Raw genomic sequence first — 25,296 nt, 5'->3', positions numbered from 1 at the left:
CATCTCTCAGGCATATAGCAGGGTTGGGAGGACAATAGCTTTATAAACGAGCACCTTGGTATCCCTACAGATGTTGCGGTCCTCAAGCACTCTCTGTTTCATTCGGAAAAATGCTGCACTCGCAGAGCTCAGGCGGTGTTGTATTTCGGTGTCGATGTTGACTTTGGTGGAGAGGTGGCTGCCAAGGTAGCGGAAATGGTCAACATTGTCTAATGTTATACCATTAAGCTGTATTTCTGGCATTGGAGAGGGGTTGGCTGGTGACTGCTGGAAGAGCACTTTGGTTTTCTCGGTGTTCAATGAGAGGCTGAGCTTCTCGTATGCTTCTGCAAAGGTGTTTAGAGTGGCTTGTAGGTCTTCTTCTGAATGTGCACAGACGACATTGTCATTAGCATATTAGAGGTCTATAACAGATGTTGTAACCTTGGTTTTGGCTTTCAGTCTGCTGAGGATAAATAGCTTGCCATCTGTCCGATAGATGATTTCTACTCTGGTGGGAAGCTTCCCGTCAACAAGATGAAGTATCGTAGCGATGAAGATGGAGAATAAATTTGGGGCAATAACACATCCCTGTTTGACACCTGAATCCACCTTAAATGGGTCACTTTGGGAGCCATTGCTGTCCAAGACTGTTGCCATCATGTCAATCTGATTTAAAACCCAGGGAGGAGAAAAGCCATCCTGCATGGCAAATCTAGTTCCTGGAGCGATTAGCTGTCTTGAGTTATTGATGACAGATGACAGCAATAAGAGATTGTCTGCATCTTGTTCACCTCCTGGTATTGAATGAAGTTCCACCAGGCTCTTTGTCTGGGAAGCTGATGACTTTGGGTTTTGGCAACTCTAGGAAGGGACCTGCTTCTTCTCTTATTATAATGTGCCTCAATCCTACATCATTGTCTCCTCCTCACCATGGAATAACATCTTAAAATGTGACATGAAACATCAATTGAAAACATGTAGCACAGTTAAAGCCGTTAAGGAAAGAAACAGTTAATTGTATCAGATCTCTTGGGAAGAAAATCTCTCCCTCTAATAAGCCATTACTACTCAAATGCATGTCATCCATCTTAAAGGTGATTCAAGAATTGGAGACTAACACATCTCCCTTTACGAGCCAACAAGAGCTTTAAGATCAGCTGCAGAGGCCCTGTTCTTGGTCCCAACCTCTTTGCAGGTGCAATTGGTAGGAATGAGAAACAGGGCCTTCTCAGTGATGGCCCCTCAGCTGTTTTCATCCTGAAGGGGACTCAGGGTGGAGCACAGCATATATACGCCAAACATTCAATGCCGGGACAAGAATTCATATAAGCATACATAAACATTAAAAAAATCACAATATTAAAATAGACTGTTTAAAACCGTCTTGGTCATCAGTTGCTCCTGACTCGAGAAAAAAAACTGTGTCGAACTGTATTATATGCATCAATCTGCATTATAATGGCAGTGTAAGTGGGGCCGAAGGCTGGATCTACGCTGCCAAATATGCAGTTTCAGAATGCAGATTAACTGCATTGATGCATTATATAGTAGTGTGGATCCAAACGTAGAACCCCTGATAGATGTTTATTTCAGCTAACAGTGTGTTTCCCCCCTCTGATTTCTGGATAGCATCCTTTTGGTGTCTTCTCCCACCATGCCTCAGCTTGGCACACTGCTCTCGACCACGCAAAGTCCTCCTGCACAGACTCAGCCGCCGCCTCCTCCTCGTGTGACTAGCCACTCATCCCCTTCAGGACTCCCCCAAGTCCGAGTGGTGACAACACCCTCTAGCCTCCCTCCTGTCTCCCAGCCGGCCCCAGTGACAACACAGCCGGCACCAGCAGCAGCGCCTGCCCCTCCGATCCGTGTACCTTCGACTTCTACACAAACTAAAGTCCTGCCTCAGGTGAGCAAAAGCAAGCTAAGAATTGTTCAAGGGTTATATAAAAGAGCGGCATTTAAAAGCCGTCCTGAGTCCCCCTTCGGGGGTAAAGAAGTGACGGGGTAGAAATACCAGAAATCTATATCAATAAAAATGTAATGTTAGTTTGTGGGATTAACATAACTCAAAAACCACTGGATGAATTGACACCAAATTTGGGCACAAGACAGCTATCAGGCCAACAAGTGACCATCACTCATAAAAATATGGAAAAACACAGCGGACAAGACTTAAGAATCCAAGAAATAAAAAATACATTATAACACATGCACAAAAGCACATATATATATATATATACTAGGCCTGTTTGATCAAGAAAAAATTTGTTTCTAAAATCGATTTGTAATTGGGGTGTTTTTTTGTTTCGATATTTAAAATATTTACAAAACTTTCCAAAAAAATGTTTTGTTATTTACGAAATTTCGTAAATATTTACAAAACATTTTGTAAGTGTGAATGTTGCAGTAATGGTCACCTTGATTAGCATTGAATGGCTTTCATTTCTCCCACCCTGGACATTCCATAGATAAACTCCATTTGCCTAGTTTCCAACAGAGCTCTGAGGATGCCTGCCATAGATGTGGGCAAAATGTCAGGAGAGAATGCTTCTGGAACATGGTCATACACTCATACAGCCCTGAAAACTCACAGCAAAAGAGCCTGGATGGATGCAGCCTTCAATTTGTGGCAATCAGATGGTATTGGTCTCATCTCAGGCGGGCCACGGAGGCCGAGCCAGCGCTGCAGGAATCCCCTCCCCGGCTCCTGCGCCCTCCTCCTCCTCCTCCTCCTGGCACTTCCTGGCTGCAACACAGCTGGGAGGAGGAGGAGGAGGAGGAGGAGGGCGCAGGAGCCGGAGCCGATTGGATGGCGCGCGGAGGCCGGTTGTAAGGGTGAGCGCGCGCGCGCCATCCAATCGGCTCCGTCTCCTGCGCCCTCCTCCTCCTCCTCCTCCTCCTCTCAGCTGTGTTGCAGCCAGGAAGTGCCAGGAGGAGGAGGAGGAGGAGGGCGCAGGAGCCGGAGCCGATTGGATGGCGCGCGCGCGCTCACCCTTACAACTGGCCTCCGCGCGCCATCCAATCGGCTCTGGCTCCTGCGCCCTCCTCCTCCTCCTGGCACTTCCTGGCTGCAACACAGCTGGGAGGAGGAGGAGGAGGAGGAGGAGGGCGCAGGAGCCGGAGCCGATTGGATGGCGTGCGGAGGCCGGTTGTAAGGGTGAGCGCGCGCGGGCCGGGCGCGCTCGCGCCGCCCCTTCGCCCCGCCCGCCCCATTTACTGCTGGGGTGCTTGGGAGCGCCGGATTGGCTCCCAGGCACCAGCAGCACTCAGCAGCCTCCATCCCATTAACGACACGAGCTGAAGCTCGTAAAATATATGGGGCTGCTGTTTCGATATTTTTAAACCCTTCCGGGTTTAAAAATGTGTTTTGAAATCGCGTCGGATGTGGTAAAAATAACGAATTAATAACGAAATAACGAATTAACGAACGAAACCGCACAGGCCTAATATATACAGTGGGATTAACATAACTCAAAAACCAGTGGACGAATTGACACCAAATTTGGACACAATACACCTATCAGGCCAACGAGTGACCATCACTCATAAAAATATGGGAAAACACAGCGGATGAGACTAAAGATCCAAGAAATAAAAAATACATTCTAGCATATGTGCAAAACCACATATATACACATATGCACATACATAAACACACAAAACACATATACACAGACTGGGCCACAGCACCGCGTGGGAGGAGACGGCTTGTAAATAAATAATTAATAAATAAATATTCCCAAAAGTCTTTCTGAAGGCATGGAGGATTGGATTGCTGTGAGTTTTCTGGGCTATATGGCCATGTTCCAGAAGCATTCTCTCCTGACATTTCGCCTGCATCTATGGCAGGCATCCTCTGTGGTTGTGAGGTCTGCTGGAAACTAGGCAAGTGGGGTTTATATATCTGTGGAATAATATCCAGAGTGGGAGAAAGAACTCTTGTCTGTTCGAGGCAAATGTGAATGCTGCAATGCCTGTTATAGATGCAGTCGAAACGTCAGGAGAGAATGTTTCTGGAACATGGCCAGACAGCTCAGAAAACTCATAGCAACCCAGTCATACCGGCCATGAAAGACTTTGACAACAGGGATGGAGGATTCTTGTTTTGTTGTTTCTGGTTTTATGAGGCATCCTGGAACCAAATTAATGAATGAATGAATGAAATGGGTTTTCTGAAAAGGGATGATTCTCTTTATTGCTAAGCACTTCCTACCCCCATTATTAGGCTGTTATGACGGTTCCAGTGAAAGCCCAGAGCAGCCCAGTCCAGACGCAAAGACCGGCTGTAACCGGGGCAGCCAGTGTTGCAGGCATTGGAATTTCTGCAGCCCCCAGCCCTGCTCCAAAACCCACAACCAGTTCTCCTAGCAGCTCCGCACCCAACGTCTCTACTATTTCTTTATCACCGTCAACACCATCATCTTTGTCATCTTCCTCCTCTTCATCTACTGCTGTCCTCCAGAATGTCGCTGGCCAAAATATTATCAAACAGGTGAGAGCTGTATGCAGTGCCATAGACTTGGTATAGAAAATTTATTTATGTATTTATTTATTATTATTCTACTTCGCCCCCTCTCACCCCAAAGGGGGCTCAGAGCAGCTTACAAGTTATATGTATATACAATATATTATATTATTAGCATAGCACAATATTAGTGTTATATATTACAATATTGTAGTATACCACTATAATGCAATATTATGAGTAATATTACATGTAATATATAATATATAATGTTATATTGCATTATTATTAGTATTATATTATATTGCATTACATTATATTATGATCAATAGGATATGTGCATACCATATATTATTAGCATAGCATAATATTAGTATTATATATTACTATATTGTAGTATATCAAATTAATTGCAATATTGTTAGCAATCTTACATGTATATAAGGAGCCCCCAGTAGCGCAGTGGGTTACACTGCTGAGCTGCTGCATACCGAAAGGTCGCAGGTTCAAATCTGGGGAGCGAGGTGAGCTTCCTCTGTTAGCCCTAGCTTCTGCCAACCTAGAAGTTTGAAAACATGCTAATGTGACTAGATCAATAGGTACCGCTCCAGCAGGAAGGTCACGGCGCTCCATGCAGTCATGCTGGCCACATGACTTTGGAGGTGTCTACGGACAACGCCGGCTCTTTGGCTTAGAAATAGAGATGAGCACCACACCCCCAGAGTTGGACACGACTAGACTTAATGTCAGGGGAAATCCTTTACCTATTATTATCAGTATTATATTGAATTACATTATAATATTATGACCAATATTGTATGTACATACAATATATTATATTATTAGAATACACAATATTAGTAATATTATTAGTAATATTATTAGTAATATTACATGTAATACATAATATACAATTATTATATTCTATTATTATTAGTAGCATTATATTGTATTACATTATAATATTATGACCAATATTGTATGTACATACAATATATTGTATCATTAGCATAGTATTAGTAATTATATTAGTAATATTATTAGTAATATTACATGTAATACATAATATACAATTATTATATTCTATTATTAGTAGTAGCATTATATTGTATTACATTATAATATTATGACCAATATTGTATGTACATACAATATATTGTATCATTAGCATAGTATTAGTAAATATATTAGTAATATTATTAGTAATATTACATGTAATACATAATATACAATTATTATATTCTATTATTAGTAGTAGCATTATATTGTATTACATTATAATATTATGATCAATATTGTATGTACATACAATATATTATATTATTATATTATTAGCATAGCACAATATTAGTATTATATATTAGTAATTATATTAGTAATATTACGTGTGATATATAATATACAATTATTATATTCTATTATTATATTGTATTACATTATATTATTAATGTTATGTGTACATAGAATATATTATTATTAGCATAGAACAATATTAGCATTATATATTAGTAATTATATTGGTAATATTATTAGTAATATTACATGTAATATATAATATACAATTATTATAGTCTATTATTATTAGTAGTATTATATTGTATTACATTACAATATTATTATCACTATTATATGTTGGTTTTATGTACTGGGTCTTTTGGTGGGGAGGGGATAAGTGGGTGGAGTGATGGAAACAGGTTGCGATTGGTGGAATGCCTACGTGGATGGTTTCAGGGAAAAAGAATACAATTCAGCATGATAGGTTTTGCTTTATAGGTGGCTATTACTGGACAGCTTGGCATGAAAAGCCAGCCTGGGAGCAGCATCCCACTCACCACTTCCAACTTCCGCATCCAAGGCAAGGATGTCCTACGCCTGCCTCCCTCTTCCATCACGACTGATGCCAAAGGGCAGACCGTTCTCCGCATCACCCCAGACATGATGGCTACTTTGGCCAAGTCCCAGGTCACCACTGTGAAACTGACGCAAGACCTTTTCTCAAGTGCTGCCGCCGGGAGCGCTTCTGCCGGAAAGGGCATCTCAGCCACTCTGCGCGTGACGTCCAGCCCCATTCAGTCCTCTGACTCTCCGGCCAAGACCAGCACTCCGGCCTTGGCCTCCCCAAGCTCCGCTGGGTCCACAGTGGTGAAAGTGACTCCGGACCTGAAGACGGTGGAGTCCGCCGGTTCGGCCTTCCGACTGATGCCAGCTTTGGGCATGACTGTCGCAGACCAGAAAGGCAAAGCCATCACGACGGTGTCTACCACGGAAGGCAAGCCAGCCACCACTATCAGGATTGTACAGGGGATGGGAGTGATGCCCCCGAAAGCTGGGCAAACCATTACGGTCGCCACTCATACCAAGCAGATGCCCTCTTCCTCTTCTGTGGGCATGCCTGGCACCGTCCTTACCTCGGCTGTCTCTCTGCCGACCATGTCAGCATCGGTATCCAAAGCAGTGGCCGTCGTGTCGGGAGCCGCAGGGACACCCATAACGATCGGAACGGGGACCACCACTGTGCGCCAGATTCCAGTGAGCACAACTGTTGTATCCACCTCCCAGGCAGTAAGTCAGATGTTTTTATGTGGGTTAAATTGGACTGGAAATTTTAAATTTCTGAGATGAGCTGTTGAAGCAAACACCCCGATTGATGTGTAGCATTGCCACCACTATATATGAACAAATGTTTAAGGGCTGTGAGGAGATTGAATAAGTAGTGTGGTGTGGCTGAGTACTTTTATGTTATATCTGTATTGAGAAAAACTTGAGATTATTATGAGGGAAACTTGATTAGAAGCTTGGCTGAGAATTGTGTAAGAGAGGTTTGGCTTTTAAAGCACCTGTTTGTGCCTTGTTAATATGTGTATCTCAATGCCACACCATTATATTAGACACAATTATATTCCTAGTACTTGAACTAAACATAATAATATTTATTTAAAAGCACCTGTTTGTGCCTTATTAATATGTGTAGCTCAATGCCACACCATTATATTAGACACAATTATATTCCTAGTACTAAACATAATAATATTTATTTAAAAGCACCTGTTTGTGCCTTGTTATTATGTGTAATAATAATATAAATAATAATAATAAAACTTTATTTCTGCCCCACTACCATCTCCCCAAGGGACTCGGTGCGGCTTACATGAGGCCGAACCCACAATACAACAATACAAGCAATAACAACAACAATACAAAGCAATTAAAATAAATCTCCTACACAGAGTAACATAAACATTAACAATAGCACACTACACATTTAAAATCTGTGGCTAGGCCAATGTAATTATAGTTTACTGCCACACCATTATATTAGACACAATTATATTCCAAGTACTTAAACTAAACAGAATAATATTTATTTAAAAGAATACGCACAAATTGAACGGTTACACAATATCTTCTTGTTTTGCTACAATTAACACTTTATTTCTTTATTTCTTTACATTTATATGCCGCCCTTCTCACCCCGAAGGGGACCGAGAGCAGCTTACAAGATATATATACATACAATATATTATATTATTAGTATAGTACAATATCAGCATTATATATTACTATATTGTACTATACCATTATATTGTAATATTATTAGAAATATTACATGTAATATAAAATATATAATTATAATATCATATTATTAGTAGTATTATATTGTATTACATTATAATATAAATATTATATGTATATACAATATATTATATTTTTCTGAAAACATGAAATGGTTACTATAAATCTCTAAGCATGGCTTCTCTTCTGCCACCTCAATGTTTGTTATTTCCTTTATTTAAAATGTTGTTTCTTTCCTCAGTGTCTTGACTGGGTTACTTTAAACTTATGTTTCATTTACTTTACTTATAATTCAACTGAATATTCACTCCTTGATGAGCATTTTCCACCTCAGTCTTTCTGACGGACATTAAATCCAAATTCCCACTTTTATTACTTCAGATTTGACACTGAAGACACAATAAAACGATCGTGAATCTCTTTCCTCTATCACCTCGGCTAGATTATACTCCAAAGTTAATTACTCTTACTCTTAAAATACCAAGGTTGGTTATACTAAACCCCTGAGTCCTGCCCTTACATAGCTAGGACCAGTCCCTCCTTTTAGCACTCCGGCTAAAGACTTAAACCACTTTAGTTCAGCTTCCCACCGAACCCATCTTCCACTTTGGACTTCTCTTTTTCCTGTGCTCTCTCCTCCAGTGGCAGTTAGCTCCACTCCTTTTGCTTCTACCTGGAGGTCTACGTCGCTATGGCAATGCAGCCAAACAAATGGCTACATTTCAAACCAACCTGCCTGCATTATATATCACTCAATAAAACCTATTTTCTTAAAGACTCCAATAAATTAAGTAATTCATTACAGGTGTCATCTGATTTGTCTTACGTAGGCTGCCATTTTGAATGGTTGCATTTGTCCCTTTAATGGGGTATAGATTTTTTAAAATAATTCCTTGCAAAGACAGATACCTCAGCACTACACCTCTTGGGGTGGGGTGGTGTCTTTCTTTTCTCCATGAACTATATGTTTGTGACTTCTCCCGCTGATTCATTTTCCGTAGGGGAAGCTGCCTGCGCGGATCACGGTGCCCCTTTCGGTCCTAAATCAGCCAGTGAAAGGCAAGAGTGTTGTGACTGCTCCCATCATTAAGGGCAATCTTGGAGCCAAGTAAGTCATGCAGGAAGAACCTACCATTGGGCATCATTAGTGCTGTGTTTCTATTTACAAAGGGCTAACACCCCACCATTGGATTAATGGACATTTAATTTTGAAAGCTTCAAAATATTGCTCCCCAAAAGTCATCTAATAGTGGATATTCCATAGTTCACCTGTGTTGCTTTTTATCTGGCTTCCTCTACAACAGTGTTTCCCAACCTGGGGGTCAGGACTCCGGGGGGGGGGAGGGGGTCACGAGGGGGGTGTCAGAGGGGTCACCAAAGACCATTAGAAAACACAGTATTTTTTATTGGTCATAAGGGTTCTGTGTGGGAAGTTAGGCCCAATTTTATTGTTGGTGGTGTCCAAATGCTCTTTGGTTATACTTGAACTTTAAATCCTTCTTAGAATTCTAATTATAATTAGAATTGGAGAACGCAATCCATGAATGTTATGTGTGTTTGAAGATTTTCAATGCTAGAATTACTGGGTTGCTGTAAGTTTTCCGAGCTGTATGGCTATGTTCCAGAAGCATTCTCTCCTGACATTTCACCCACATCTATGTCAGGCATCCTCAGATGTTTTAGGTCACAATAAATAATAAATAAAATAATAAATAAGTAGAGTACTCCCCCAGAGAAGCATCTGAACAATAATCAGTGCCACTATTGTCTTTTCTTTCTTTCTCTTTCTTTCACAGCATCAGTGGACTGGGTAGGAATATCATCCTCACCACAATGCCAGCTGGGACAAAGCTGATTGCCGGGAACAAGCCAGTGAGCTTCCTGACTGCACAACAACTGCAGCAGTTGCAGCAACAAGGCCAGGCCACACAGGTGAGGATGCATATTTCCCAGCTGCAGTTACCACAGTTTGACCCTCGTATCTGTGGTGCCGTTTATCCACAGATTTCCTCTTTGAGCATTTTCTATGTACTCCAGAGCAAATCTATGGGATTTTTTGGGCTTGAGGTTGCTCATCTCAATAGGGTTCACAATTATCTGTGGTTTTGCACATTTACATGAAGTTCTAGAACAGTGTTTCTCAACCTGGGGGTCGGGACCCGTGGGGGGGTCTCAAGGGGGTGTTAGAGGGGTCGCCAAAGACCATCAGAAAACGCAGTATTTTCATTTAGTCATGGGAGTTCTGTGTGGGAATTTTGGTCCAATTTTATCATTGGTGGGGTTCAGAATGACCTTTGATTGTAGGTGAACTATAAATCTCAGCAAGTACAACTCCCAAATGTCAAGGTCTATGTTCCCCCAAACTCCACCAGTGTTCACATTTGGGTACGTTGAGTATTCATGCCAGGTTTGGTCCAGATCCATCATTGTTTGAGTTCACAGTGCTCTCTGGATGTAGGTGAACTATAACTCCCAAACTCAAGGTCAATGCCCAACAGACCCTTCCAGTAGTTTCTGTTGCTCATGGGAGTTCTGTGTTTCAAGTTTGGTCCAATTCCATCATTGGTCAAGTTCAGAATGCTCTTTGATTGTAGGTGAACTATAAATCCCAGCAACTACAACTCCCAAATGACAAAATCAATCCCCTCTCCCAACCCCACCAGTATTCAAATTTGGGTGTATCGGGTATTTGTGCCAAAATTGTTCCAGTGAATCAGAATACATCCTGCATATTGGATATTTACATGACGATTCATAGCAGTAGCAAAATTTCAGTTATGAAGTAGCAACGACCATAATGCTATGGTTGGGGGTCACCACCACGTAAGGAACTGTATTAAAGGGGTCGCAGCATTAGGAAGGTTGAGAACCACTGTTCTAGAAGGTACTTAGTTTTGAAGTGCTGTAGTTCCAACTGTGCTGTACATTCTAGTAATGTCTCATCCCAGAATGTCCTGCAAAGGAGCAGTTGTTTTGAAGACAGGTTCTTATTGGTAGGTTTACAAAAGCGTTGTATGAGGCATCTTATGAGGATGCAGGCATTCTGTAAGAGGGCAGCTTAATCAGATTTTGTTTCTCAGATGTACCATATTTTAATTAATTAACTGATTATTAATTACCCATATTTTCTTACAGTTTGAATCAAGGCACAAAATCTTTAAAATGCATCCATAAAGCAAATAATAATAATAATAATAATAATAATAATAATAATAGGTTAAAATATATACCGAAAAAGGAGGATTGGTTAAATAAAGTGTTAGAAATTATGAACATGGACAGGCTTACATACTGGCTCACATCTAATCAAGGATTACCTAAAAAATACACTAACTGGGACCTTGTAAAAGACTATTTAAAACAGACGAAGATTGACCTCAATTGTTGAAGCTATCCAATCCTTAGAGAAGAAGTAGATGGAGGGGCAATGGCTCAAACAAAATATAATTTCAAATATTTTTTAAAGACTATCGGAAGTAAGAAGTAAGTCAACAAAAACATTTTGGTTTTTTTTCTCGTTTTTTCCCCTTATTTTTATTATTTCTTACCTATCCTCTGTTTTCTACTTTCTATACAAATAAATGTTCTCCCACTTTCATTGTACTACCTATAATCTACTTTTTCCCCTTTCTCTTCATCCTGATACTCTATAGTCAATACGATAAAACTGCAATAAAAATTATTTAAAAAACAGTAATAATAACAGCAACAATAATAATTGGTTGTGTTTCAAATAATAACAAAAATAAATTAATAATTATTCGCCGATACATCACACAGTCCTAGACACTTGGGAAGTGTCCGACGTGTGATCCAATACACTAGCTAGCATAGTGATCTTGTTTTATGTGTACTAATCTTGTGTTTCAAATAATAATAATTAAATAATAATAAGTTTTATTTGTTACTCACCACTCTTAACGGCTTGAGACAGGGAACGGCAAAGCCAAAACACATCAAGATAAAATACATACAAAAAAAATCAATATATCTAAACACATCATTATAATATATATGGGCCAAACCATTAAAAAAAAACACCCCACAAAAACTTGGATTGATTTATCTTTGGATTGGTGTTGGAAACACACCTTGCGCTCCCTGCCATTTTAGGCTCTTGAAGTAGAGCAGAGGGATTGTGGCCATTTTTAATAGTGGATTACTGTCTAAGTCTTGTGAGGCCTGCAGTCAGGCTCTATTGAAAATGTCTGCTGACACTTTCCTCCTCCTCAGTCACCCAAACTGATGACGTGCCACTTTCTTTGGAGTGTCCTATGGGGCTCCTGAATGGTAGCCTGAAAAAGAAAGTACAGAAGGAGGGGTGGATGCATTTCTCTTTTAAGAGAGGGGTGAATGGGGTGGGAGCTTTGCTTTGAAATCCCTGCCTCTTGTCACTGTCTTTACATTAGGTCCCATAATAGAGACGGGATAATTTTCTTGCTTTTCTCTCCCCCTCTTTTAAGTCACACTTTCATCCTTTCCCCTCATTTGTATGCCTTTATTTGTATTTACAGATTAGCAATTCATTTCAACTCCTCCCATTATAAATCTTTAAAAAAAACCCAAAATAGATAGTCTCTTTAGCTCTTCCTAAATAGGTTCCCTGAGGAAAAGATTTGTTTGTTACTTGCCCCTATGTTTTACCCTCAAATTACAGAGCACAACATAATACATTTTATTGCTTGGTGTTTTTTAGGCATGTTCCTGGGGTTATTTGGGTCAGAAAATTGCACTAGATAGACTGCATCAGCTCTGGTTTCTTAGATAAAGTTATCATGATTCTTTATGTGTGAGGAGATGGCAATGGTAGATGCCGTATCTTTTGTATCTCAAAAACTAGAATTGACAGGGGAAAACTGGTTCCATTTTTGGAATCAGAAGATCAAATTTATCCAGAAACGGGTCTAACATTTGAGGCACCACAATGTTGGTAGGCCAGTGTTATCCAAGGGTCATACCAAAATCCATCATTTTATAAGCCTTCAACTTATACGTGAGGTTGACTTAGACATAGGATCCTCTGGTGGTGCAATGGGTTAAACTCTTGTGTCGGCAGGATTGAATCCAGGGAGTGGGGTGAGCTCCCGTCTGTCAGCTCCCATGTTCTCCCGCAGTGAGAGAATTGGTTTCCAGGTGGAAGGCGGTCCCGGTCAGGGTTGGCTTGATGCACCTTCCTCTTAGCACGTATCTCCCTTTCGCCCTCCATTTGTGCCTCTTCAAATTCTACAGCACTTCTGGTCACAGCTGACCTCCAGCTGGAGTACTCAAGGGCCAGGGCTTCCCAGTTCTCGTTGTCTATGCCAGAGTTTTTAAGGTTGGCTTTGAGCCCATCTTTAAATCTCTTTTCCTGTCCTCTTAACATTCCGTTTTCCATTCTTGAGTTTGGAGTAGAACAACTGCTTTGGGAGACGGTGGTCGAACATTCGGACAATGTGGCCGGTCCAGCTGAGTTGATGGCGGAGGACCATCGCTTCAATGCTGGTGGTCTTTGCTTCTTCCAGCACGCTGACGTTGGTCTGCCTGTCTTCCCAAGAGATTTGCAGGATTTTTCAGAAGCGCTGATGGAATCATTCCATGAGTTGCATGTGACGCCTGTAGACTGCCCACGTTTTGCAGGCGTATAGCAGGGTTGGGAGGACAATAGCTTTATAAACAAGCACCTTGGTATCCCTATGGAGGTCCCGTTCCTCAAACACTTTCTGCTTCATTTGGAAAAATGCTGCACTCGCAGAGCTCAGGCGGTGTTGTATTTCAGTGTCAATGTTTACTTTGGTGGAGAGGTGGCTCCCAAGGTAGCGGAAATGGTCAACATTTTCTAATGTTACACCATTAAGCTGTATTTCTGGCATTGGAGAGGGATTGGCCGGTGACTGCTGGAAGAGCACTTTGGTTTTCTCGATGTTCAATGGCAGGTCGAGCTTCTCGTATGCTTCTTCAAAGGTGTTTAGAGTGGCTTGTAGGTCTTCTTCTGAATGCGCACAGAGGAGACACATACAAACTTACATGTAAGTATATCAGGTACGCATTTTCAGCATGCAAGTTTCATTTTTCTCTTTTCCATTTTGCACAGGTGCGCATCCAGACGGTGCCAGCCTCCCATCTCCAACAGGGAACAGTCTCTGGTTCGGCCAAAGCGGTCTCCACAGTGGTCGTCACCGCTGCCCCGTCTCCAAAACAGACCCAAGACCAGCAGTAAATCCAGCTACAAAACAACAATGTATTACAATGAGTTATTTTGTCCCTTTCTCTTCCATTTCTGTCCAGCTTGGAGTCAGACATGACCTCTGCAAGGGTTCCTGATGCATTGAAAGCATCTGTGGGATATATTTGAGCCTTGCTTTGACTCAGAATCTGCAGAGACTCCGAACACATAGTGGTGTATTCTAAATGGCTTTAACATCTTCATATTTGGGTTAAAGCAGGCACGGGCAAGCTTCAGCCCTCCAGGTATTTTGGACTTCAACTCCCACAATTCCTAACAGCCGGTAGGCTGTTAGGAATTGTGGGAGTTGAAGTCCAAAACTGTACTTTTCCCTGTTTTAAAGTCAGAATTTCAAAGAAATACATATTTAGAAAGATGCGTCTCTCCTTCAGTTTGTTTCTTGACACAGAAGGAGGTTCTTTTCTCAACAAAGTGTGGTATTTATTGCCTAACCTGCTAACAGACTCCGCTTGAGTTTTTCTAATGTCTTATTTCACATTAAACATGCTTTGATTTTGAAAAATATATATTCTGCATTTCAGGATGTCTTAGGAAAGGCTTCAAGTGAACACCGGAGGGATTTTTTCTTGCTTAATATCTGGTAAAAATTAGCTGAAAATATCTTGTTACTATCTGACATCTAAGGAAAGCAATGTTTACACACTTTTACTATTTATTTTTTAAAATATTAAATAAAAAACATATCAGTGGAGACAAGTGGATGCCTAAACTTTATGCAGTTTCGTTACAAATGCTTGACCTTCTGTAAACGGATTTCCAGCAAAACAGTATATACCGAATTAATACTATAATCTTGTTGAAAGCCTTAAAAAGAATATACTGTTCATGTTTCTTACCCCAAAGTTTAATGCCACAGATTTTCCGGTATTTCTTCCAGCCAAACAAACCCAGTTCACCGAGTGGTGTCTTGCCTTCCAAAAATTTGCTGGAGGGCAAAAATGTTCAGCATGTGGCCCAGCAATATGGGTTCTTTTGCACTTTCAGCGTATTTGAAGACTATTTGCTCCCAACAGTTTAAAAGTAGTGTGTGTGTGTTTGTGTGTGTATACCCTGTTTCCCCAGAAATAAACCCTAGCATTATTTTTACAGGATTTTTGAGGTTGTGACCTCACAACTTCTGAGGGTGCCTGCCATAGATGCAGGCAAAACGTCAGGAGAGACTGCTTCCGGATCATGGACACACAGCCCAAAAAATTTGCAGGGATGTGGCCCCTGGAGCTCTTTTCTCGGGCCCTCCTCTTTCTGACCATCCTATCCTTCCTTCCTTCTCTTTCCTTCCTACTTCCCTTCCTTCCCTCCCTCTCTCCTTCCTTCCCTTCCACACTTTCATTCTTCCTTCCTTTCCTTTTGTCTTTCCTTCACTCCCTTCATTCCCTTCCAGCCTTCTCTTTCTCTTTCCCTTCCTTCCTTCTCTTTCCTTTATTCTTTTGTCCTAGAAGATGTTTAGCTGGGAGAAGAGAAGGTATACAGAGAACATGAGAACCATGTTTCAAGATTTTAAAGTGTGTCCCATTGAGGAGAAGGGGGAAAACTGACTTTCTCCTGTTTTTTTATTTATTTATTTCGGGGTTCTTTTACCCCGCCCTTCTCACCCCGAAGGGGACTCAGGGCAGCTTACAAAAGCAAAGGCACAATTTGATGCCTGCATCACAGAACAATCAAAACACAAAATTACATCAATTCACAGTTAACAACAATTCATGCATTATACCAATAAAATCAATAAAACCAATACAAACCCAATTCCTCCTCCTACATGGTCAGCGTTCACTATCTCATAGTTCTAATTTTCAGTTCCACTTTGTCAATCCTGTTGGTCTTACTCGCCTGATTGTCTTATTTAGAGATCAGGGCGCAAGGAAGGAATGGGTTCGTGTAGGAAAGGATCTTGATAAAATAGTCTAGAGACATCACATTGGCAATGAAGATCCGCATAGTAAAAGCAATGGTATCCCCAGTAGTCACCTACGGATGTGAGAGCTGGACCATAGGGAAGGCTGAGCAAAGGAAGAGAGATGCTTTTGAATTGTGGTTTTGGAGGAAAGTTCTGAGAGTGCCTTGGACCGTGAGAAGATCCAACCAGTCCATACTTCAGGAAATAAAGCCCAACTGTTTACTGGAGCGAAGGATATTAGAGGCAAAGATGAAGTATTTTGGCCACATCATGAGAAGACAGGAAAGCTTAAGGAAGACAATGATGCTGGGGAAAATGGAAGGAAAAAGGAAGAGGGGGTGACCAAGGGAAAGATGGATGGACGGCATCCTTGAAGTGACTGACTTGACCTTGAAGGAGCTGGGGGTGGTGATGGCTGACAGGGAGCTCTGGCGTGGGCTGGTTCATGAGGTCACGAAGAGTTGGAAGCGACTGAACGAATGAACAACAACAAGGAAAGAGATTTGACTGGAAAGACTAGGAACAACTTCCTGAGAGTAAGAGCTGTTGGAGAGTGGGATAGGCTGCCTGGGAGCGTGGTGGAGTCTCCTTCTCTCGAGGCTTTTCTGCAGAGGCTGTCTGTCAGGAGTGCTTTGATTGTGCCTTCTTCCATGGTGGAGGTTGGACTGGATGGCCCTTGGGGGTCTCTTCCAGCTCTAGGATTCTATATTAATTTATTTTATTTATTTACAGTATTTATATTCCGCCCTTCTCACCCCGCAGGGGACTCAGGACGGATTATAGTGTACACATATATGGCAAACATTCAATGCCAATTTGACATACAACGTATACAGACATACACAGAGGCTATTTAACTTTTTCTGGCCGCCAGGGGAGCTGTCGCTTTCATCATCCATCTGCGACACTGATGAAGCACTTCCGCATTCCCCGCATGCTTTTGCTGGAGTCTTTTTTATGGCCTCATAAATTAGTTAATTTAGCCTCCCCACACTTTAAGGTGGTACCTAATTTTCCTACTTGACAGATGCAACTGTCTTTCGGGTTGCAAAGGTCGACAACAGGCTACACAATTGGTTGGAAGCCCACTCCAACCCGGGCTGGCTTCGAACTCATGACCTTTTGGTCAGAGTGATCTTAATGCACGTGACACTCAGCTAGTTGCACTACAGTCCCGGTGCGAGCAGGCAATATGAGGTCTAATGGATACACTTTTTCTCTCCCATTCACTATCTCATCCTGACCGAGGCTCACCCTTTTGGGATGCAAACGTTTCCCACCTTTCCTTCACTTTCTGCCCCCTAAAGGGAAGAGGAAGGGGAGGAAAGGGCAGGGAGGGGGCTTGGGGAGAACCCCCTCCTTCCTGGCCCACCCATCCCATTCTGGCCCACCATGCAGCCCCCAAATTAGAAAGTCTGCTCATGCCTGGTTTAGATATTTTTTACCCCAAAGGATTGGTGAGGGAACGTTAATCCAACTCTCCTGTATTCTGAAACCTAGCTTGTGCCACACACTTAGCAAAAACTTGGTATTTTAAAGATTTCAGTAGTATAATATACAATTTCAGGAACTACAGCCACCGTTTTTAAAATAAAGTCTCGTTTTTAAGATATCACAGTGCATTCCTGTTTTGCCTTTTGCAGCGGTTGACAGGGCTACACCTTTACAGTCAGTTCGTAGTATTGTTTATTGACTTAAAAGCAAAGGTCATCACGGAACAGTATTTGCCATTCAATATTAATCATATCTGCAGGTTTGTGGGGAGATTACAACCCATGTTGGTTTGAATACAGCTACCTTCAGCCTCTTCCTTAACCGAAAGCACATTGTGGTAACCAAGCACTGTTGCTCTCTATAAAAATAGATTTTGCATAATCTGGTGCACATTGGGCTGGATTCTGAGCATTGGAGCATCAGGTCGGTGGCACCTGAAACAGCTAATTTGGGGGGACGGGGCAGACAGAGAAGCCTCTCAATGGATTAATGAACAGGTAATTCCTGAAAAAAGATGGCTGTCACCTTCCTTTTTCTTAACAGCCCTCCCCAATCTGTTATTGATATACTTTGCACTGCAGTCACACTAAGTTTGCTGAGCAGAGAAGATGGTAACTGTAGTCCAAACTTATTAGTATGTATACTATTATTAGGTGGAAATACACTTGAAGAGGGGTTCTACAGTCAAGAAACCTCATCTCAGTGTTTCTTAATCTTCCTAATGCCACGACCCCTTAGTACATTTCCTCATGTTGTGGTGACCCCCAACCATAAAATTATTTTTGTTGCTACTTCATAACTGTCATTTTGCTACTGTTGTGAATCGTAATGTAAATATCTGATATGTAGGATATATTTTCATTCACTAGACCAAATTTGGCACAAATACCCAATATGTTCAATCCCCATGACCAGCAGAAAATACTGTTCAATGTATTTTCGAAGGCTTTCATGACCGGAATCACTGGGTGGTTGTAGGTTTTTCCGGGCTATATGGCCATGTTCTAGAGGCATTTTCTCCTGAAGTTTCGCCTGCATCTATTGCAAGCACCCTCAGACCTCACTACCTCTGAGGGTGCTTGCCAAAGATGCAAGCGAAACGTCAGGAGAGAATGCCTCTAGAACATGGCCATATAGCCTGAAAAAACCTACAACAACCAGAAAGTATTGTGTTTTTGGATGGTCTTTGGCGACCTCTCTGAAACCCTCTCATGACCCCCAGGTTGAAGAATGCTGGCCTAAGTAAAAGTAAAGTAAGTATTTACACAATGCTAGCCAGGTGGTTTGGCTCTTACTACTTGCTGCCCTGATCCTTACTTGTTACTTTACTTACTTAACTTAACTTACTTGTTACTTAAGAAATGATAGAAACTCTTAACAGTTTGAACCCCCAAACCGCCCCTTGGCTTGGTGCAAAGAGGGAGGAAGGAATATTTATTTATTATTTATTTATTTGATGCACTTATTAACCGCCATTCTCAGCCCTTACGGGCGACTCATGGCGGTGTACAGTACACATAAAAGACAGTTACAAAGGCCAGTGTCAACAACATATAACTATACAACAATTACAGACTACACAAAAATCCGCTTCGTCTCTTAGTGGAATCATAGCCAGTCTCATATTCCTTGTACCATTCCAATTCTCATTACCGTATTGTTTGTTGCTAGCACTTAATTAAATGCCCTCTCGAACAGCCAGGTCTTAAGGCTTTTTCGAAAGGACATGAGGGAGGGCGCCTGCCTAATGTGTGCCGGGAGAGTGTTCCACAGCCGGGGGGCCACCACCGAGAAGGCCCTCTCCCTCGTCCCCGCCAGCCGTGCCTGTGATGCAGGCGGGATCGAGAGAAGGGTCTCCCCGGACGATCTCAAGGTCCTCGTGGGCTCGTAGGCCAAGATGCGGTCTGAAAGGTATTTTGGGCCGGAACCGTTTAGGGCTTTGTAGGCCAAAACCAGCACCTTGAATTGGGTCCGGTAGCAAATCGGCAGCCAGTGGAGCTGGGACAACAAGGGTGTTGTGTGCTCCCTGCCACCCGCTCCAGTTAGGAATAGAGCAGTGTTTCTCAACCTGGGGGTCGGGACCCCTGAGGGGGTCATGAGGGGGTGTCAAAGGGGTCACCAAAGACCATCAGAAAACATAGTATTTTCTGGTCGTCATTGCGATTCTGTGTGGGAAGTTTGACCCAATTCTATTGTTGGTCGAGTTCAGAATGCTCTTTGATTGTAGGTGAACTATACATCCCAACAACTACAACTCCCAAATGTCAAGGTCTATTTTCCCCAGACTCCACCAGTGTTCACATTTGGGCATACTGAGTATCCGCGCCAAGTTTGGTCCAGATCCATCATTACATGAATCCACAACACTCCTCTGGATATAGGTGAACTACAACTTCCAAACCCAAGCTCCATGCCCACAAAACATTTCCAGTGTTTTCTGTTGGTCATGGGAGTTCTGTGTGCCAAGTTCGGTTTAAATTCATCGCTGGCGGAATTCAGAATGCTTTTTGATTATAGGTGAACTATAAATCCCAGCAACTACAACTCCCAAATTACAAAATCAATCCTCCCCCTCTCCCAACCCCACTAGCATTCATATTTTGGGCATATGGGGTATTTGTGCTCAATGTAGTCCAGTGAATGAAAATGCATCCTGCATATGGGATATTTACATTATGATTTATGTTGTTGTTCATTCGTTCAGTCGTCTCCGACTCTTTGTGACCTCATGGACCAGCCCACGCCAGAGCTCCCTGTCGGCCGTCACCACCCCCAGCTCCTTCAAGGTCTGTCCAGTCACTTCAAGGATGCCATCCATCCATCTTGCCTTACCTTTTGCCTTACCTCTACAATTTATAACAGTAGTAAAATGACAGGTATCATAGAATCATAGAATCAAAGAGTTGGAAGAGACCTCATGGGCCATCCAGTCCAGCCCCCTGCCAAGAAACAGGAATATTGCATTCAAATCACCCCTGACAAATGGCCATCCAGCCTCTGCTTAAAAGCTTCCAAAGAAGGAGCCTCCACCACACTCCAGGGCAGAGAGTTCCACTGCTGAACGGCTCTCACAGTCAGGAAGTTCTTCCTAATGTTCAGATGGAATCTCCTTTCTCGTAGTTTGAAGCCATTGTTCCGCGTTCTAGTCTCCAGGGAAGCAGAAAACAAGCTTGCTCCCTCCTCCCTGTGGCTTCCTCTCACATATTTATACATGGCTATCATATCTCCTCTCAGCCTTCTCTTCTTCAGGCTAAACATGCCCAGTTCCCTGAGCCGCTCCTCATAGGGCTTGTTCTCCAGACCCTTGATCATTTTAGTCGCCCTCCTCTGGACACATTCCAGCTTGTCAATATCAAGTAGCAACGAAAACAATATTATGGTTGGGGGTCACCACAACATATGGAACTGCATTAAGGGGTCACCACATTAGCAAGGTTGAGAACCACTGGAATATAGGGAGGGATGGGCATTTCCTCCTCCTCCTCCTCTTCCTCTCACCTGTTGGGAAGGAGGGAGGGAAGGGGCGGGGCTTGAGGCCAGGTAACTCCTGCCCCACCTTGAAACTCCCCACCCTCCTGCAAGACGGAAAAGGAAGCGGCTCAAAGAAAGAGGCAGAGAAAGAGGCACAGAAAGGGGAGGAAAGGATCTTTCTCTTTCTGTCTTTCTTGGGGAAGGAGCCCCATTCCGACCAAGACCGGATGTGGAGGGAGGGGCCCCAGCCTGCCTTTGGGCTTCTTTAACCAAGTCCCAGCTCGCCCAAGGCTTCTGGCTAGACGCTGACCCCGAATTCGGAATTGTCGGGTTTTCTGTTTTTCCCCGGAAGGATCCCTTTTTGGGTTTTGCTTGTTTTGGATTCTGTTGGGGAACTTGTTGCTTCTCTCTTGCTTCTTCCTCCCTTCCTGCCCAAGTGGCCTTCTTTCTTTCCTTCCAAGGAGAGCAACCCCCTCCTCTCCATGAAGGATTACAAGAAACCCCCCAACGAGAGGAAAATGAACATTTACCACCCGCCGCCCGGGGGCAAAGGGCAGGGCTTCCACTCCGGCCTCAAGTACAGCAACCAAACCGAGGTAAGGGAAAGGGCCTCCGGGTGGAGGGTGATAACTTTGGAACAATGTGTGTGTGTGTATACACTTTGGAACTATATATATATATATACCTTACCTACACACAAAACACAAGGTGTACCCGCCACGCGTTGCTGTGGCCAACCTTCCCTCCCTCTTTCTCTACTTCTTTCTTTCTCTCTTTCCTTCCTTCCTTCCCACTTTCTTTCCTTTCCTCTTTTTCTTTCCCTTCTTCTTCCTTCTTTCTCTACCTGTTTCTTTTCTCGCCATCCTTCCTTGTCTCCTTCCTTCCCTCCCTCTTTCGTTCCTTCTCTCCTTCCTTCCCTCTTTCACTTTTTCATTTCATTCTCTCCCTCCTTCTCTCCTTCCTTCCTTCTCTACCCTTCTTTCGTTCCTTCTTTATCTCCTTCCCTCCCTCCTTCCTTCTCTACCCTTCTTTACTTCCTTCTCTCCTTCCCTTTCTCTCCCTCCTTCTCTTTCCTTCCTTCTCTATCCTTTTTCCTTCCTTCTCTCCTTCCCTCCTTCTTCTCTCACTCCTTCCCTCTCTACCCTTCTTTACTTCCTTCTCTCCTTCCCTTTCTCTCCCTCCTTCTCTATCCTTTTTTCCTTCCTTCTCTCCTTCCCTCTTTCTTCTCTCCCTCCTTCCTTCTCTACCCTTCTTTACTTCCTTCTCTCCTTCCCTTTCTCTCCCTCCTTCTCTTTCCTTCCTTCTCTATCCTTTTTCCTTCCTTCTCTCCTTCCCTCCTTCTTCTCTCACTCCTTCCCTCTCTACCCTTCTTTACTTCCTTCTCTCCTTCCCTTTCTCTCCCTCCTTCTCTATCCTTTTTTCCTTCCTTCTCTCCTTCCCTCTTTCTTCTCTCCCTCCTTCCTTCTCTACCCTTCTTTACTTCCTTCTCTCCTTCCCTTTCTCTCCCTCCTTCTCTTTCCTTCCTTCTCTATCCTTTTTTCCTTCCTTCTCTCCTTCCCTCCTTCTTCTCTCCTTCCTTCCTTCTCTACCCTTCTTTACTTCCTTCTCTCCTTCCTTCTCTTTCCTTCCTTCTCTATCCTTTTTTCCTTCCTTCCCTCCTTCCCTCCTTCTTCTCTCCCGCCTTCCTTCTCTACCATTCTTTCTTTCTCTCCTTCCCTCCTTCTTTCCCTTCTTCTCTCCCCCCTTCCTTCACTACCCTTTCTTTCTTTACTTCCGTCTCTTCTTCCTTCTTCCTTTCTGTGTATGTGTTTTGTGTGTGTATGCATATATGTGTGTATATATATGTGGTTTTGCACGTACGTTGTAATGTATTTTTTGCTTTTTTAAAGTCTTTTCTGCTGTGTTTTTCAGTGTTTTTATGAGTGATGGACACTCGTTGGCCTCAGAGGTGTCTTGTGTCCAAATCTGGTGTCCGTTCGTCCAGTGGTTTTTGAGTTATTTTAATCGCACAAACAAACATTACATTTTATTTATATAGATACATAAAACTTTGGAACTCTATATACATATGTAAACTTTGGAAGATATATATATATATATATATATATATATATATAAGCCGTCCCCTGCCACGCGTTGCTGTGGCCCACTCTGGTGATCATGGGAGTTCTGTCTGGGAAGTGTGGCCCAATTCTATTGTTGGTGGGGTTCAGAATGCTCTGTGATTGTAGGTGAACTATAAATCCCAGCAACTACAACTCCCAAATGTCAAGATTCTATTTCCCCCAAACTCCACCAGTGTTCACATTTGGGCATATTGAGGATTCATGCCAAGTTTGGTCCAGATCCATAATTGTTTGAGTCCACAGTGCTCTCTGGATGTAGGTGAACTACAACTCCAAAACCAAAGGATAGATTTTCTGCCTTGATATTCTGGGTTTATATGGCTGTGTGGAAGGGCTCTTAATCTGGTGGGTAAGGGCTCAGTAGAGTAGATCCATTGAATCAGTTGCTGGGTAGTGAGTCAACACAGAGCTAACTCATAGGCCTATTTTAGTCAAGCTGACAATAGGCCTGTGAGTTTTTTCTTCCTCCTTTGTTGGTTTCCTTTTCCAGTGAATTGTTTCCTTAAGTGGCTTTCTGCAAACTTGGAAAAGTGAGTGGATTATTTAGTGTGTGGAGAAGAGGGAATATTGCCCTGTAAACATGCATCCTGAAGCCCTATCTTTGTTGGTTGCTTATCTGGAGGGAAGATGAACTCTACGCAACAGGTCCGACTCCCGGGCGAAACATGTCAAAGTCTAGTTGGCCCTCCATAGCCACAGATTCTGCGTCTACAGCTTCAACCTTTCACAATATTTTAAAAAATCCCCCCAAAAAACTCATCTTAGTTCTGCTGTTTTATATAAAAGACACTGTTTTATTGTATACTAGCTGTCCCCTGTCATGTGTTGCTGTGCCCACTCTGTGTAGATGTGTTTTGCGTGTGTATATACAGTATTTGTGTGCATCTGTATATATGTCTGTTTATGTATATATGTGGTTTTAAGCATGCATTGTAATGTATGACCATCACTCATAAAAACACAGTAGAAGAGACTTTAAAAGTCATTATGTTAATCCCACAAACAAACATTACATTTTTATTTATATAGATCATGGGACTTGAGTACAGGCAGTCTCCAAGTCTGTAGATTTGCTCTTAAGTTGAATTTGTATGTAAATCAGAACAGGTACACTTTTGAAGTGTATCTCCAGCCTATATCTATATAAATAAAAATGTAATGTTTGTTTGTGGGATTAACAGAACTTAAAAACCACTGGACGAATTGACACCAAATTTGGACACAACACACCTAACAACCCAATGCCTGTCCTTCACTCCAAAAAATTGATTTTGTAATTTGGGAGTTGTCGTTGCTGGGATTTATAGTTCACCTACATACAATCAAAGAGCATTCTGAACCCCACCAATGATGGAATTGAACCAAACTTGGCACACAGTTTTCCCATGACCAACAGAAAATACTGGAAGGGTTTGGTGGGCAGTGCCCTTTGGTTTTGGAGCTGTAGTTCACCTACATCCAGAGATCACTGTGGACTCAATCAATGATGGATCTGGAACAAATTCTCTCCATATGCCCAAATGTGAACACTGGTAGAGTTTGGGGAAAATATAATCTTGACATTTGGGAGTTGTAGTTACTGGGATATATAGTTCTGCATGTTCCAGAGAGGGCAAACCAGGCAATCACCACATTAACACTGACAAAGAAACAGCAAGAAATAGTGTTTACCCACAAGCATAAAGACATTACAGATATTAGAAACCAACACTTTCTAATTACTTTCTTTTCCAGATCACCAGACAGGGCCACAGCATGGCAGGGGATGGCTGTACTTTTTATATATATATATATATATATATATATATATATATATATATCTATATATATAAATCTGTTAGGTTGGTTATACCGGACAGGTAAACTCTAAACCCCCCCAACGAAACTGCACCAAAATTGCCATGGCCCTAGGACAACCCACTCGGTACAAACTAATCCACTCACAATTACAAACAACACAACAACACACTCACAAAATGGCAAAACAACTGAGCATGCGCACTGGAGCAAAGTCTCCAGCTCGCGCGCACACATGGCCGAACGGCCAATGTGCCCTCAGCACTTCCCT

At 42.4% G+C, this 25,296-nt stretch overlaps 2 protein-coding genes across 3 annotated transcripts in view; both read left to right on the top strand.

Annotated features, from left to right (window-relative positions):
• NFRKB (nuclear factor related to kappaB binding protein) overlaps nt 1-14,939 on the top strand; it is a 48,050-nt gene extending 33,111 nt beyond the window's left edge. For both annotated transcript variants that reach the window (XM_060787619.2, XM_060787620.2), the window contains exons 22-27: nt 1,612-1,888; nt 4,208-4,474; nt 6,221-7,009; nt 9,022-9,128; nt 9,817-9,952; nt 14,091-14,939. In XM_060787619.2, the coding sequence (XP_060643602.2) occupies nt 1,612-1,888; nt 4,208-4,474; nt 6,221-7,009; nt 9,022-9,128; nt 9,817-9,952; nt 14,091-14,216 (1,702 nt within the window). In that variant the 3' untranslated portion in view covers nt 14,217-14,939. The remainder of the gene's footprint in view (nt 1-1,611; nt 1,889-4,207; nt 4,475-6,220; nt 7,010-9,021; nt 9,129-9,816; nt 9,953-14,090) is intronic.
• A 6,228-nt stretch (nt 14,940-21,167) lies between these two features.
• The window catches only part of ST14 (ST14 transmembrane serine protease matriptase), a 69,412-nt gene continuing 65,283 nt past the window's right edge, over nt 21,168-25,296 (top strand). Inside the window, exon 1 of the mRNA XM_060787227.2 lies at nt 21,168-21,698. Within this exon, the coding sequence (XP_060643210.2) occupies nt 21,585-21,698 (114 nt within the window). The 5' untranslated portion in view covers nt 21,168-21,584. The remainder of the gene's footprint in view (nt 21,699-25,296) is intronic.

The sequence above is a fragment of the Anolis sagrei genome, chromosome 7, assembly GCF_037176765.1.
Source record: "Anolis sagrei isolate rAnoSag1 chromosome 7, rAnoSag1.mat, whole genome shotgun sequence".
Taxonomy (NCBI): Eukaryota; Metazoa; Chordata; class Lepidosauria; order Squamata; family Dactyloidae; genus Anolis; species Anolis sagrei.
The sequence above is the reverse complement of the archived record's forward strand: the minus strand, read 5'-3'. Positions and strand labels throughout refer to the sequence as shown.